Source organism: Stegostoma tigrinum, chromosome 38, assembly GCF_030684315.1.
Source record: "Stegostoma tigrinum isolate sSteTig4 chromosome 38, sSteTig4.hap1, whole genome shotgun sequence".
NCBI lineage: Eukaryota > Metazoa > Chordata > Chondrichthyes > Orectolobiformes > Stegostomatidae > Stegostoma > Stegostoma tigrinum.
In genome coordinates, this window is record NC_081391.1 from 21,568,287 (window position 1) to 21,584,787 (window position 16,501).

Genomic DNA, 16,501 nt, shown 5'->3' on the forward strand with positions numbered 1-16,501 from the left:
TGTATGTGATCTCCACTTGCTTGCACCTTGTACCATGCAGCTTACAGTCATGGGATAAAATATGCAGCTGGAGACCATTCAGCCCAACAAGCCTACTCCACCATCTAATATGATCATGGCTGGTCTTGGGCTTCAATTCCACATTCCCACCCGATTTCCCCCATATCACTTCAATCCCATGATCCATCAGAGACGGTCCCCTATTTCACAGGTTAAACAAATTTGTTAAAGTCATGTACAATGCTATGATTCATGAGAGTGTTAAGTAATCGCAGTGAAATTTCACCTGGGAGAAATTCTACCTTATCAAGCCACTGAGAGACAATTAAGCCAAGACCATTTACAGCGATAGAATTCTATAACAACATTGTGCATGATCTGGTTTTATTGACTAAGTATTGAATTACATGCAATGGCAGAGTGCTCCATCAGTGATTGAAAGGTTAGGGATTTCTCACAAAACTGACATTCCAATTTTACATAGTTCTCGAACAATCTGGATTGATAAAACTGCATAAAAGCAGGAGCGCAATTTCCAATTGCTTAATTTACAAGGCATGCTCAGAATTGGGTCCTGCACGTCAGCTGATTTCCACAGTGCTAATTTGATAAGTTACCAACTTAAGCTTGTACTGCAGAAATGGAGCTGCCCCAGATCCCTGGAAATCACTTGAGGGGTGGGGGGTGGTGGTGGGAGAGAAAGGGGAGTAGAGTCTGGATTCTGCTGGAGATTCTCAATCTCAGTTGAAGGTCTGTGGCTGTGTTACAATTTTTATTGGTTGCTGCAAAAGGATACATTTTCTCAATGCTTTGTATCTTGCACTCAACAGGACAATTTGCAAGAAATACGAATTTGAAAGGAAAATCAACATTTTTGCTGTGTGAGAAGAGATTACTAATTGGTTGGCAAGTGGACGTTTATTGATAGAGGGCTTTGAAAGCTTGTGATTTCAAGTAAACCTGTTGAACTAAAACCTGGTGTCATGTGACCTCTGACTTTGTCCACCGCAGTCCAACACTGTTGTCTCCACATCCTGGTTAATGATGACTGGGGGTTAACTGCCAGGCTCTGTTTAAATTTTGAACCAGGCAGGTTGCATCTGATTGGTCACTCAGATTTGAATTTGCAAAGAGTTGTCACCTATTTTGGTGTAAAAGTCAAACGAAGCCTGGTTGTTAACTGCCAATCACATTAACTAGTGCATTCCCCATAGCAACACCTCTATCCATCGCAGTTAACTTGCCAAATAATCAGCATTCTCCTTTTGTTGGTTTTCCCCTTTAAATTGGTATCTTTGCGAATTGCCCTGCTGAGTAAAAGATGAAAAGCTTTGTCAAGAGTCTTTTCTTCACCAGTACTCAAATTCTATGCTTTAAAAAACAATTTTGATTTAATTCTGATATAGTAGGATAGGACGACAAAGGATGAGCTGATTCATTGACTCATTCAGGAGGCAACAGCTGGCAGTTTTGTCCTTGACACCAGGTAAGGTTTTGAGGGAGCAGCTGCATGTATGCACCTTCAGTTTTAGCTATAACTGCGGGCTATGGAAACTCAGTCACCGTATACATTTGAGATTGATATTGATGAAGTCTTGGACACTGAGGGAATCCAGGAGATTTGGACAACACCTGGAAAATGGAGTGAAGGTAGAAGATTCAGCCATAATCACATTGGCTATTTTCCCTGAAGCGTCGGGGGCTGAGGCATGACCTTTTAGATGTTTATAAAATCATGAGGTGCATGGATAAAGTGAATAGCCAAGGTCTTATTTGCAGTATAGGGAAGTCCAAAACTAAAGTGAGAGGGGAAAGATATAAAGAGGACCAGAGGGACAACATTTTCACACAGAGGGTGATGCGTGTATGGGATGAGCTGCCAGAGGAAGTGGTGGAGGCTGGTACAGTTACAGCTTTTAAAAGGCATCTGGATGGATAGATGAACAGGAAGGGTTTAGAGGGATATGGGTCAAATGCTGGCAAATGGAACTAGATTAATTTAGGATATCTGGTCGACATGGACAAGTTGGACTGAAGGGTCTGTTTCCATGCTGTATGTTTCTATAACTCTATGACTGGCAGAGAACACTGGAGGGATTACATGGTCTCTTGCTACTCCAAAAAGTGAGTTATTATTCTCAATTACTTATTCAGTCAAAGTCAGGAATTTGTTCACTCTACTGCCTAGGATTTTTTTTATTCGTTAATGGGATGAGGGCTTTTCTGGCCTAATTATTCAATGAAGGGAATTATGCACAGTGCTTGCAATCCAGCAATGTTAGCCGCTAAACTAAATTGATAAACAGTGGGCAGTTTTCTAATGGATAACAAACAAATTCTAGAGTGAAACAATATTTATTCAAGCTCCGGGGATTTTTTTTGAGAAGTAGATACCATCGCTTTCAAGAGTTGGAGGGTATTGGAGACTGGTGTTTCCATTGTCTACTCTGCTCCCAAAGTGTGCTTGTTGAACAGATACTCAGCCATGCTATTCTGAGGGGCACCTAAGCGATGCAGGTTGGTGATGTGGTCGCCAAGTTTCTTGATGGTCTTGACTTGCTTCTCCAAGTAGTGGGTCTCCAGAAAGTTAGACAACTGGAAGAGAATGAAATGTATCCACTGTTTACTAAGCACAAAATATGGACTGCTTTTGAAAGTTAACACAAACCCAACAGTTTAGGCATGGGCAGGTTGTCCAATTTTTTCTGCGGTCTCTGTTTTTAGTGAAGGAAAATGAAAGAAAAATATGAAGGAATAATCAATAAATTATTCACCTGAATCTGTTCCTCACCTAACGATGCAGTCATGACAGACTACTACACCAAGTCCACTCTCTCACCTTAGGATCGTACAATACAGAAGAGGCCCTTTGGCCCACTGAGTCTGTGCAGAAAGAAGCACTGCCAGCTGTACTAGTCCTATTTTTCCATACTAGGATCCATTACCGTGAATGGTATGACACTTCAAGTGCTCTTCCAAGTTCCTTATAAAGGTTTTCTGCCTCAACTACCCAGGCAGTGCATTCTAGACCCTCACAGCCCTCTGGGTGACAAAGGCTTTCCTCAAATCTTCTCTAAACCTCTTGTTCTACTCAATTGTAAGTTCACAGGAATGTAGAAAACAGGAGCAGAAGTAAGCCATTCAGCCCTTTGTGCATGCTCTGCTCTTCCCTCAACTACATCATTGTTAATCTTCTACCTCAACACCCTTTAGCCACAGTATCCTTACCGCACTTCATGTCTTAAGGATTGTTAGGTTTATAGATCTCCGATGGCTTGACTCTACAGCCCTCAGATTGAGAACATTCCATCACCTTGTGTGTAGAGAAACTCATATTCTATCAGTCCCAAATGTCCTAAGAGGCTTTTTAGTCTGGGGCTCTGTCCCCTGATTCTAGATTCCCACTCTCCAGCCAGAGGAAATCTCCTTCCTGCTTATACCTGTAAGAACTCTGCTTTCTTCCATGAGATCACCTCTCATTCTCTAAACTGTAGACAGCATGGGCTCCTCATGTAACAATCTGGCCACCTTGGGGATTATTCTGGTGAATCCTTTGTTGCACAAACTATCGGCATCTACCAAGACATGTCTTCCTCCCAAAATCTGAGTGATCTAGAACATTGTAGTCACCATTAAAAGGGCCATAATTGGCAAGTCTGCAAGTAATTCTGAATCCCTTTGTGTAAAAGGATTGAGTTGTCATTTCTGAATGTAGCAGCAAGCTGAAGAGGGTGGAACAACCTCAAGTTAATATCCAGTTGTAAAAACTCATGTGCCTGTAGGAGCAGCCAAACTCACAAGAAAATGCAGAACCATTCCAAGTGGCAAACTTACAGCATTTCGATTTCCTGACCATTCACATTAACATTGTTTTCAGAGATGGTCGCAATATCAATTCTGGGTGAAAAAAATGTCTCAATCTCTCTCTGCCAATATGTTACAAGTTGAATACCCAAAACCCAACAAATTTAGGTTACAGAATATTTTATTGAATACATACATGAGGGTCACTTCTATCCTTGGACAGTTTGTACAGCTCCAGTAGGGTTTGGTTAATGTTCTTCTCCAACTGCAGAGCGCACTGCATTGCCTGCAGACCACTGTCCCAGTCATCTTGTTCAGGTCTCTGGAGGGAAAAGTGTAGCCTGGTTAGTGATAATCAGGGTGGACAATGAAAGCAGGGGGAATCCATGGAATCTGGCTGTCCAGTTAGTCTTCACAACATCGATTCCCTGAGATGAAAGGGTTGTCTTATGAGGAAAAATTGAGCATTTTGGACCAGTGCATTTTGGAGTTTAGAAGAATGAGAAGTGATGTTATTGAAACAATGCTCATGAAACAAATAGACAGGGTGAATTGAAGATAATAAAATGTGAGGCTGGATGAACACAGCAGGCCCAGCAGCATCTCAGGAGCACAAAAGCTGACGTTTCCGGCCTAGACCCTTCATCAGAGGGTCTAGGCCTGAAACGTCAGCTTTTGTGCTCCTGAGATGCTGCTGGGCCTGCTGTGTTCATCCAGCCTCACATTTTATTATCTTGGATTCTCCAGCATCTGCAGTTCCCATTATCACTGAGACAGGGTGAATTGAATGGGAATCTGGAAATAGGAGGCACAATTTCCAAATGAGGAATCTTTCACTGACAACAGATGGAGGAGAATACCTGCTCACTTACATTTTGGAATTCTCTATCCTAGGCAGCGATGAAGACAGGGTCATATGACATATTCAAGGCTGAGTCATATTTTTGTTTACAAGGCTGTAGGGAGTAGGTAGGACTTGAGACCAGGATTATATCAGTCAAGATTGTTTTGAATAATAGGCAGGCTCAAGGGGCTTAATAATCTACTGCTGCTCCTATTTCTCATGTCAGAATCTTACCCAATTTTCCAGCAAGCTTTTTGATTGTCAGCGAATCTGCTGAGGGTGACACCTTAGGCAGTAACACAAGAATAAAGAGATAACACAGTGTGGAGCTGAGGAAACACTGCAGGAGCAGGGCAATTGACGTTTTGGGTTGGGACCCTTCTTCAGAAATCCGTCCCGACATGCTTTCCTGCTCCTCTGATGCTGCCTGCCTGCTGTGTTCCTCCAGCTCTACACTGTGTTATCTCCAGCTCCAGCATCAGCAGTTCTTGCTACCATGAGAAGGAAGGCTTCTTTGTTAAGCAAGGGTGTTAAGGAATATGGGCTAAAGCTGGGAACATGGCATTACACCACAGATCAACTATGATCTCATTAAGTGGCAGAACAGGGGCTGCATGCCTTATTTATAATTCTATTTTCCTTTCTCACTTTGATGCTAATTGGACACAAACATCTCTAGTAGCATGTGCTCTGAGGGGAAGCAGAGTTAATATGGAGCTTCAGGGTTGAATTACAGTAGAGAATAAGGCTATGAGAAACAACACAGAGCTGCTGTTACACCAACATGTTAATGTCCTAATCTCAGAAGAGCATTCTATCTGGCTCGGCGTGATGATCCCTTCTCATAATTATGGAGGAGTAAACAGAGAACAGATTTGTTCAAGAATTCTTCCAGAGTTGTGTGTAAAACAGGATGGGTTATAGAATCATATAGAACATTACAGCACAGTACAGGCCCTTCGGCCCTCGATGTTGTGCCGACCTGTCATACCCATCATACCGACCTGAAGCCCATAATCGCCACCCTTCAGGCCACACCAATTATGTTCCTAAATTAAACTAGTCCCACTTGCTTGATTTGGTCCATTTTCCTCCAAACTGTTCCTATTCATTTACTTATCCAAATGTCTTTTAATTGCTGTAACTGTACCTACATCCACCACTTCCTCTGGCAGTTCATTGCACACAGGAACCATTCCCTGTGTATAAGGTTGCCCCTCATTTCCTTTCTAAAACTTTCTCTTCATGCCTTAGAAAATGCCCCCTTGTTTTGAACTCCCCCACTTCAGGGAAGAGACCGTTAATAGTCACCTTATCTATCCTCCTTGTGATTTTATCAACCTCTATAAGGTCACCCTCAACCTCCTACGCTCCAGCGAAAAAAAATCCCAGCCTATTTTTATAACTCAAACCCTCCATTCCCAGCAACATCCTGGTAAATTTTTTGCTGAACCCTCTCCAATTTAATAATATCTTTCCTATAGCAGGGCGACTAGAACTGTACACTGTGCTCCAGAAGAGGCCACGTTCTTGCACTGGTTCAGGGCTGATGCAAGAATGCCAATTATAAAATTTAAACACAGGGCCCCACTCTCTGCAAACAGAAAAAATACACCCAGGTAATATGCCTTTTACAATTAAGCAAAAGTATACGGGACAATGGTTCCCCAGTGCATTGTCAATGTCAATGTCTTAAGCAATAAGAGTTCATTTGCCAACTAATCAGTACCTTTGTCTCATTCAGCAAAAGTTATTCTCTTTGAAAACTAGCATTCTTGCATCTGTCCTGATGAATGTAAAGTGTAAAATTTCAACAGAGTCTCTCCTTTATCAGCGACATTTAGTTAGACAATGTTCGCAACATTTGTCACATGACAGAACTGCTCCTATTAGTTGCTTTCAACAAACTAACCTTGATATCTTGCAGGGTGATTCGGCCCCCTCGTTGATTCTGGAATTTCATCAGATTCTCTGCTTGTTCGCGTTCCTTGTCTGACTGCTTCTTGAAGAACCTCATAAAGTTGTCCAGGGCCACAGGTCCTTGGTCAAAGTAATAGGACTGCAAAATAGGGGACAGGGTGAGGTGAAATAAAAGAGAAATCAATCAAACGGATTTCTGAAGACAGATTGTCCGCTTGCCTGAATGAAAAAGATACAGAAGGATTCTGATTTATTCACTCTTAGGGTATGTATGTCACTAGGAAAGACCAGCATTTATTGCCCATTCCCATTTGCCCCTTGAGAAGGTGGTGGTAAGCTGTCTACTTGAACCACTGCTGTCCATGTGGTGTCAAAGGAGAATTAAGAGTCAATCGTGTTGTGGTGGGGCTGCAGTTACCTGTAGGCCAAGACATGAAGAATTCAACTCATTTCTTTCTCTTGAGAGGCAGGAGCAAACCTGACAGTTCAATAATTACAAATTCAATAGTTCGATGGTCATTATTACTGAAAATTGCATTTTAGTTTGGATTTATTCATCAATTGAAGTTAAATTCCACCAACTGCTGTGATGGTACTTGTCCTCATAGAACCATAGAATCACAAAATCATACAGTCCAGAAAAGGCTCTTCAGCCCATCAAGTCTGTACTGCTAGAAATGTATAGCTACCTTATAACCTTATAGTTATTCCAGTCTATTTTGACCTGATTCTCATGTCTCTGGCCACTGATTTAGGTCTTTGGATTCTTAGTCCAATAATATTTACAACAATGCTACCATCCCTTTGTTCTGATACAATCACATAATCCTTACCGTATTATCATAGATTCACCAAATTATATAGTATTGAAGAGGCTCTTCAGACTATTGAGTCTGCACTGTCAAAAATAGACCAAATCTGAACTGGTCCCACTTTCTACACATGGCTCAGAGCCTCAAATGTTGTGATGCTTCAAGTGCTCATTTTTAAAGGTTGAGGTTCCTCATCTCAACTACCCTCTGGGGCGTATATCCCAGACTTTTCCCCCAGACTACCCCACCAACTCACACCTCTGTCCCTCCCTCCCTCCCTCCCCCCACTATCCACCGCACTCTGAGTGAGAAAATAATTTCTCAAATTTTCATTGTCATTGTGTCAAACTGTACTTCTTTTGTATTAAGAAATCAGCAAAAGAAGATGCTGTTTCCCTCAGGTTGTGCCTTAATCGCAAAAAAAAAACTCTTTAGAATCAGAGATAACAAGGTGTAGATCTGGATGAACGCAGCAGGCCAAGCAGCATCGGAGGAGCAGGAAGGCTGATGTTTCAGCTCTGGACCTTATTTCTGAAGAAGGGTCTAGGCCCGAAACATCGGCTTTTGTGCTCCTCTGATGCTGCTTTGCCTGCTGTGTTCATCCAGCTCCACACCCTGTTATCTCAGATTCTCCAGCATCAGCAATTCCCACTATCTTTAGAATCAGGATTATTTCAGTAGTGTCAGAGATAATGGGAACTGCGGATGCTGGAGAATCCAAGACAACAAAATGTGAGGCTGGATGAACACAGCAGGTCAAGCAGCATCTCAGGAGCACAAAAGCTAGTTTCAAGGCCGCAGAGATTACAAGAGAGTTGCAATGGGAGAGAGATTCCCTGAGGTTGGTCCGGAGGGAGGAGGGTAACTTCTTCAGGTTAGGCATCCCTGGAAGAGGCTTCGCAGTGAGGTTAAAATAGTATCAGAGATAATGGGAACTGCAGATGCTGGAGAATCCTTTTGTGTTCCTGAGATGCTGCTTGGCCTGCTGTGTTCATCCAGCCTCACATTTTGTTGTCTTATTTCAGTAGTGTGTCAGTTTTAATGGCCGTCAGTTATTAACACACATTGGAAGAGAAATGCCTCAGCTCTCTTCAGTTTACTGAGGCTCATAATCTGTTATCATTTCATTAGAATCAATCCATTGTTCTCAATGCACTAATACACACCCATGCCTATTCATTTTCTTGGGAAATCATGCAATAAACATATGCCTGATCTCATTAATAACAAGGCATTTCCATTCAACTGTAATATAATAGCCATTAGCGAAGATTAAATATCAGTCTTCAGTTTGCTTTTTGACAGTTGAAACTTTAGGTGATTTAGGACAGTCAATTCAACAGATTTAGGACAGTCAAAAATGAACGCTGAGACAGAAATTGCCAGAGAAACTCAGCATGCCTGGCTGCATCTGTGGAGAGAAAGCAGAGTATTCATTTCAGGTCCCGTGACCCTTCTTATAGAGTCATAGAGTTGTACAGCATGGAAACAGACTCTTCGGTCCAATCCATGCCAACCAGATATCCTAAATTCATCTAGTCCCGTTTGCCAGCATTTGGCCCATATCCCTCTAATCCCTTTCTATTCATATACCCATCTAAAGATCTCCAGCAATTTCTGTTTTGGTTTCAGATTTCCTGCTTTGGTTTAATAAAGGCCAAGAGATGGTTCCCAAAACCAAGTTCCCAAGTGAGTTGGAGCGAACAGAGAACATGCTGGATAAACTCATCAAGTCTGGCAACATTTACGCCGAGAGAAACGGAGTTAACATTTTGAGTCCAATATGACTCTTTCTCAGAACTGAAAGCTGGTAGAGTCATAGGGGTCTGCAGCACAGAGAAGTCTGAGCTGGTCAAAAACAACTAATTTAATCTTATTGGGTGTTGGAACTTCTTTTAATACATTTTTGACAGAGTCAGAGGCCCAGTGCAAAAGGATTGCTAATGGTGGAGAAAGAGATGGGGAGATGTAAATGGGTGTGTATTAAGGTTTGAAAGGAAGAGGAAGGGCTCTAACTACTGAGAGCAGAATAAATATGACATGAACAATAAATAAGACTGTGGGGGGAATGGGGGGGCAAGAATGTACAACAAATGGAGAACAATCAATTTCAGAAGTTGTAGAATTTAACATTGAGACTTTGAGGCAGTAGCTTTTCGAAGGAAATAAGATGATTAGCTCAGACAGAACTGTCTCAGAGGAAGGGTTACCAGACCCGAAACTTTAACTCTGTTTTTTCCTTCACAGATGCTGCCAGACCTGCTGAGCTTTTCCAGCAACTTTGTTTTTGTTAGGACTGCCTTAGACTCTGCTTTTAGACTGCTTGTAACTATCTTAACTCTGCTCTGAGCAAATGTTAGGCCCCAAATCATGTTTGTCAATAAGTGAAAAGCTGCCTGTCTGAGAAATTCAAGGTATCTGTACAAGCATTGAGGCTTTCCCCCTTCAATGGCGAAGATAATGACAAATACCTGGGCAACTTATGACGGATTGAATTGCTGCAAGATTGATTTAATAGCATTGTACAAGTTTATGACTGGCTTATACGTAGGTGACAATATAAACTCTGATGAGCTGATAGTACAAACATTTCAAAGTTTTGGGCAATAGTTTGTAAGGAAAATTCTATTAACGCATCAAGTGTAATGATCTTGAAATTGCTGCTGAGAGAAGGGTCAAAGTGCAAGTGGAGATGATCAATGATTTCAAAGGAAATTGGATGGAAAGAAATTTGCAAGGCAATGAGGTGAGGCCGGGGGAATAGGGATGATTGTACTGCTCTACAAGAGCCAGCATAGAGATATCAGGCTGAATGGACGCTTCCTATCACAAAATGGACTCTTTACCTCACTTTGACCTCTACACAGTCACAGTATTGCCTTGATGCCTCGTGTTCAGCATTTATGATTAGTTTATACATTCGTTACATCAGAATTATGACTGGATTTTAAGTGCAACTGGTAAAATGTTTCATCATTGAACAGAGGTAGTGGGGACTGCTGATGCTGGAGAATCCAAGATAACAAGGTGTAGAGCTGGATGAACACAGCAGGCCAAGTAGCATCAGGGTAGCAGGAAAGCTGACGTTTCGGACCTAGACCCTTCTTCAGAAATCTCAGCTCTCCCGCTCCTCTGATGCAGCTTGGACTGCTGTGTTCATCCAACTCTACACCTTGTTATCTCATCATTTTGGGGCAGAATTTGCTCTTGTTAATGAACTGGCAGACAGCTGCTGGTGATTTAACCTGAGGGTTAAACACACCTCAGGCAAGGGGAGAGTTTGAGAAGGAGAATCCTTCATGTCACAATATTGCCAGCTAATGTGGGAGTTGAACCCAGTCGGTCGGCATCACTTAGCATCACAAACCACACATCCAGCCAAGTGAACAATATTATGCACCATCTAGAAAGACATGGGTGTGACAGTCTTTGACAGGGTGCAGAGGAGATTTACCAGGATGGTTCCAGAGATGGAGAACTCGAGCTATAAGGTCACACAATGTGAACAAGTGAACAGCTCACACCATGATATGACCTATTAACAGAAATCAGTTTCTCTCTGGTCAGTCATTTCCTTTCAAGAATTTGGGAAATTGTGCCCAATAACATTTAGTGGCACTGAATGATGAGTTTGAAATTACACGCTGCAGAATTCCACCATTGGAACCATTAACTTTGCCTTACCGAGGGTTTTGAATGCAGAGGGGCATTTTTATCTGTATGTCATGATGATGAAGGACAAATTTATGGATACAATGTGGCAAGAAAGAAAAATGAGGATTTGACAGAGTAGCACCTTTTCCCACTGGATTCCCGAGGTGCTTTATGAAGTTTTAATGAGATACACGTCATAATGTTGGTATACTACACTTTTTAATCCGTATTTACACTTCCACCAAAAATGCGGAGAAAGGCATCTGCTCCCAGGTTTTTTGAGTTTTAGAAAAACTTTAACGGGTTACACGAGCACAGGTTAGATAGGACACATGCAATATTCCTTAACACTATCTCACATTGAACACAACGTCAAACTGCATACCTGGGAATATAGTCTATACATGTTAAAGATCCCTAATAATTGGAAGTCCTGCTCGTAAATATTATTAAATTGAATTCGTTTGATTGTCACATATGTTCAAGTGAATACAGTAAAAAGTTTACAGTTGCTGCATCACTGCACCATCTTAGGTACAAAAATACAGATGCTTCAGATCAAATTCTTAGAAAACAAAACAAAATTAGTAAAGAAATAGCTCAGCATTATAGATCATAGGAATAAATTAGAAAAATGAACAAGTTAAAAATGCAGAGTATCAATCTTTATGACCCGTACATGCGGACACCCATCCCCATCTTAGTTATTCAGCTTAGAATTATGACAGTGCAACAAATGTTCAGTAAACTCAGTCACTTCATGCAAAAGATTGGGAGAAGGAATTAACTTAAGTTCAGGAAATTTTTTTTAAAAATTGCTTTCTGTGCAAGTTGCCACTGATCCTCCAAGAGGAAGGCGCATTTTGAAAAGACCAACATGAAATCACTAGCACCCCGACAGGTTTGAAATTTGCTTCAGATACAAAACTCACCATGGAGAGGTAAACGTAGGAAGCATAGAGTTCCATGTTGATCATGCGATTGACAGCACTCTCACAGTCCTTGTGATAATTCAGGCGTATGTTATGGTCCATGCTGAACAGGTCTTCAATACAGGCTCAAATTGCCCGAAGTGATATAGACTCAGGAATAGCTGCTGCTACCAGGCACTCAAAGTTGGCAGTCTGAAAATATTTCGCAGGTGCCTCTGAATTTATATTGTTACTCAGGCACAACCCACTCTCCCTTCAAGTTGCTACATGCTTAATGAGTGACAGATCTTCCAACTAATAAAGCAGCTCAGGCGTGAACAGCAGGAGATGGCCTGAGATTTGGCAAGGATTGACAATTCGCTTGGCACCTTCCTGACTTTGTCCTGGTTGTTTAGCCTGCATCTGGAAGATTTCCGACAGGAGAATTTCAGAGCTTTCCCTCCGAGAGGAAGTTTCCACATGTGGGCCAATCTGGAACGAGAGGTCAGTTTTAGGATAAGGGGTGGCAGATTTAAAACAGAGACAAGGGGAATGACTTCTCTCGGGCTGGGTGCCAAGACACAGAGTAAATTTAGGGATAAGATAGACAGATTTTTAATTAGTAGTTATTTAAAAGATTATGGAGAACAGGAAAGTGGGTTGGAGCCCAAGACGAGATCAGCCATGATCGTATTAATCATATAGGAGGCTCAGAGATAACAAGGTGTAAAGCTGGATGAACACAGCAGGCCAAGCAGCATCTTAGGAGCACAAAAGCTGACGTTTCGAGCCTAGACCCTTCATCAGAGAGGGGGTAGGGGGAAAGGGTTTCGAAATAAGTAGGGAGAGACGGGGAGGCGGATCGAAGATGGATAGAGGAGAAGATAGGTGGAGAGGAGACAGACAAGTTAAAGGGGCGGGGATGGAGCCTGTAGAGTGGCTAAATGGCCGACACCTAGTTCTTCTGTTTTTCGTTTATATTAGGTTAAAAACGATCTTTGGAGAAGTCAGCAGGGAAAAGGAAACATTTTGGGTGTGACAGTCTTCTCTCAGTAATCCTAACAGGTGTTGATCGATTTTTTTTTAAATTTCTTTTTCTCTGTCTGTCTATCCCAATGGGTTCAGCCCTCCTGGAATTTCCTCTAATGTTTGATGTTGATGATCTTAGAGTCATAGAGATATATGGCATGGAAACAGATCCAAGGGTGCCACCTGTCCATGTGAACGAGGTATCCTAAATTAATCTAATCTCACTTCCAAGCATTTGGCCCATATCCTTCTAAACCCTTCCTATTCATATACCCAACCAGATGCCTTTTAAATGTTGTAATTGTACCAGCCTCCACCACTTTCTCTGGAAGCTCACTCCATACATGTGCCACCCTCTAAGTGAAAATGTTGCCCCTTGGGTCCCTTTTAAATCTTTCTTCTCTCAACTTAAACCTATGCCTTTTAGTTCTGGGCTTCCCCACCCCTGGGAAAAGGCCTTCACTATTCATCCTATCCATGCCCCTCATGATTTTATAAACCTCTATAAGGTTCCGATCTCCAAGGAAAATAGCCCCAGTCTATTCAGCCTCTCCCCTTGACTCAAATCCTCCAACCCCAGCAATTTCCTTGTAAATATTTTCTGTGCCCTTTCAAGTTTAGCGACATCTTTCCTACAGCAGGGAGAGCAAAATTGAATGCACAATTCCAAAAATGGCCTAACCAATATCCTGTGCAACTGCATGATGATCTTCCAAGTCCTATTCTCAAGGCACTGGCCAACAAAGGCAAGCATACCAAATACCTTCTTCATCACCCTGGCTAACAGCAACAACACTTTCAAGGAACTTATTGAAACATAGAAGGTCCTAAAGGCATATGAGACTCAAAGGAGGTTTCTCCTTGTGGGAGAGGCTACAACGAGGGAACACGGTTTAAAAATATGAAGTCTCCCAATTAAGTCAGAAATGTGGAGAATGTTTTTCTCTCTGACAGTCATGAGTCTGGAATTTTCTTCCATGGAGGAGGAGTCATTGAAGTCTGTAGCTTTGAAACAGATCTTTCGGCCCAACTTGCCCATGCCACCCAGTTTTCACAATTAAACTTGTCCCATTTGTCTATGTTTCGTCCATATCCCTCCCCACGTATCCAATCCATGTATGTGTCTAAATGATTCTTAAATGACAAAATTGTACTCACTTCCACCAGTACCTCTGGCAGGCCATTCCAGACACTCAACATCCCCTGTGTGAAATGATTTTAAGTCAGAGATGGTGAGATTCATGACTAACAGTGGTGTCAGGGCATGGTATGGTGGGGTGGGGGAGGGCTTGCAAAGGAAGCAATGAGGAGTGGAGGTCACTGTCAGATCAGCCATGATCATAACGAATGGTAGAGCAGGCTCGAGAGGCCAAATGTCCTATTCTTGCTCTTCACTTGTAATTTCATTGTTCAACAGTTAGCTGCTTTGATCAGAAATGAGCTGCCTGTGGTGGATCAGATTCAAACAAGGCATTCAAAACAGGGAAAAAGCAAAGGACTGCAGATGCTGGAGACTCAGAATAAACACGAAGAATGCTGAAGAAACTCAGCAGATCTTTGGAAACAGGAAGAGAGTTAATGTTTCAAGTCCTGTATGATGTTTTTTGGAACTCAGAACACTTATGAAGGAGTCATACTGGACTGGAAATGTTAACTGTGCTTTTTTCTCCACGGATGCTACCAGAACCATTGAGCTTCTGTTGCACCTGTCAGTTTTCAATCAAAATGGGAACTGGATCATTGTCTAAAGAGGAAAACTTCATGAGGGAGGAGTGGCACTAGGGTGAATTAAGCTGAATTGGTATAATTTCTGATCAAATTAAATTTAAGAGGGACCGAAACCGTTATTTGTAAATGGACAATGTGATGCGAAGAATGGCACAAAAGTGAGATGTTCAAAGAACTAGCACAGACAAGATGAGCTGAATGGTCACTCTGCACCAATAATATGACTCTGCATAAGGTGTTGGACAACGAATGGACTGTATATTTTCATCATACCTTCTATTTTCTTTTTTGTCTTACAAACTCAGTATTCTATCAAGTATAAGGTAAATTCACTATAGTCTGACCAGTCCATAGCACTGCTCACTCATTAGGTGGTGGTTTAAACTGAGGGTCACCATGCCTCAGGTGAGGAGAGGGGATGGGAAGGAGAGACCTTCACAATAACCTCAGCTGACACAGTAACTGAACCCACAGTGTGAGCATCACTCTGCTCGTAAACCAACCAGCAGCCAACACACCCTATCCTACCATTAGGCTTGCAGGAACACCCACTCTGTCAAAATAGGGAGAATCCAGTGGAATTGCACAGGGAAAGTACAAAAATAAACACCAGAGTGCAATCCTCTGTTTTCAGTAATATTTCCTTTGTTAAATTGAACTCAAAACTTTAACATACATAAAATCCCATTCTATTTGAGGCAATCTACTAATCGCAAACAAAGTTGCTGAGAAAGCTCAGCAGGTCTGGCAGCATCTGTGAAGGGAAAAAGTAGAATAAACATTCTGGGTCCAGTGACCCTTCCTCAGAACATTTCTGAGGAAGGATCACTGGACCCGAAACGATAACTGTATTTTTTCCCTTTACGGATGCTGCCAGACCTGCTGAGCTTTGCCAGCAACTTTGTTTTTGTTCTTGATTCACAATATCCGCCGTTCTTAGTCTATCAATCTTCATGAGATTATGTCATACAATCGAATTAGACAATGGTAGAAGGAAGTAATGATGCTTTTTAATCATTCAGGGATGTGGGAATCCCTAACTGCCCCTTGAGAAGTTGGTAGCGAGCCACCTTCTTGAGCTGCTTCAGTCCTTAGAGTGTGGGAACACCCACAGTGCTATTGGAAAAGCAGTTGCAGGATTTTGATCCAGTGACACTAAAGGACAGCAATATATTTCCAAGTCAGGATGGTAAGTGGCTTCGAGGGAAACTTGCAGGTGTTTCTAATCCCATGTATCTGCTGCCTTTGTCCTTCAAGTGACAGAAGTCATGGCTTTGGAAGATGATGCGGGAGGCTTGATAAAATTCTTCAATGCATCTTGTAGATGGTACAACACTACTCTGGGGTTTTGAAGAAGGCGAATGTTGGACTGGAAATGTCAGCTTTGTTTCTTTCTTCCATAGATGACACTGACCTGCTGAGTTTCTCCAGCACTTCCTGTTTTTAGCTGAGATTTCCAGCATCCACAATGAAGTCAGAATCTGTACACGATGAAAAGAGGCCCTTCGGTCCGTGCCATCCGCACGCAGTTATCAAACATCAACCCATTCTAAAATAGTTCTGAGGAAGGTTGCCTGGATCTGAAATGTTAAATATGCATTCTCTCCACAGATGCTGCCAGATGTGCTCAGTTTCTCCAGCACTTCCTGATTTCATTTCCGATTTTCAGTATTTTGCTTTTATATTATTGTTATACCACACCTCTAGCTCTGATCTATCTTTTTAAAGCAGGCTACAGACTCATGTTTACAGCACTCAAGGAAATATACGCATGCCAGTTCCGATCTGTCAGAGCAAAT

General features: G+C 42.0%; 1 protein-coding gene across 3 annotated transcripts in view; it reads right to left on the reverse strand.

The window, feature by feature from the left end:
* Positions 1–16,501, reverse strand: part of LOC125447281 (ferritin, heavy subunit-like) — a 25,948-nt gene continuing 9,447 nt past the window's right edge. For 2 of the 3 annotated variants that reach the window (XM_048521583.2, XM_048521582.2), the window contains exons 2-5: positions 11,967–12,437; positions 6,561–6,707; positions 4,001–4,126; positions 1–2,595 (exon numbers count right to left, since the gene is read on the reverse strand). In XM_048521583.2, the coding sequence (XP_048377540.1) occupies positions 2,443–2,595; positions 4,001–4,126; positions 6,561–6,707; positions 11,967–12,068 (528 nt within the window). In that variant the 5' untranslated portion in view covers positions 12,069–12,437 and the 3' untranslated portion in view covers positions 1–2,442. Of the gene's footprint in view, positions 2,596–4,000; positions 4,127–6,560; positions 6,708–11,966; positions 12,438–14,132; positions 14,219–16,501 lie in introns of those variants that run through there. The other variant, XM_048521584.2, reaches the window with a different exon arrangement.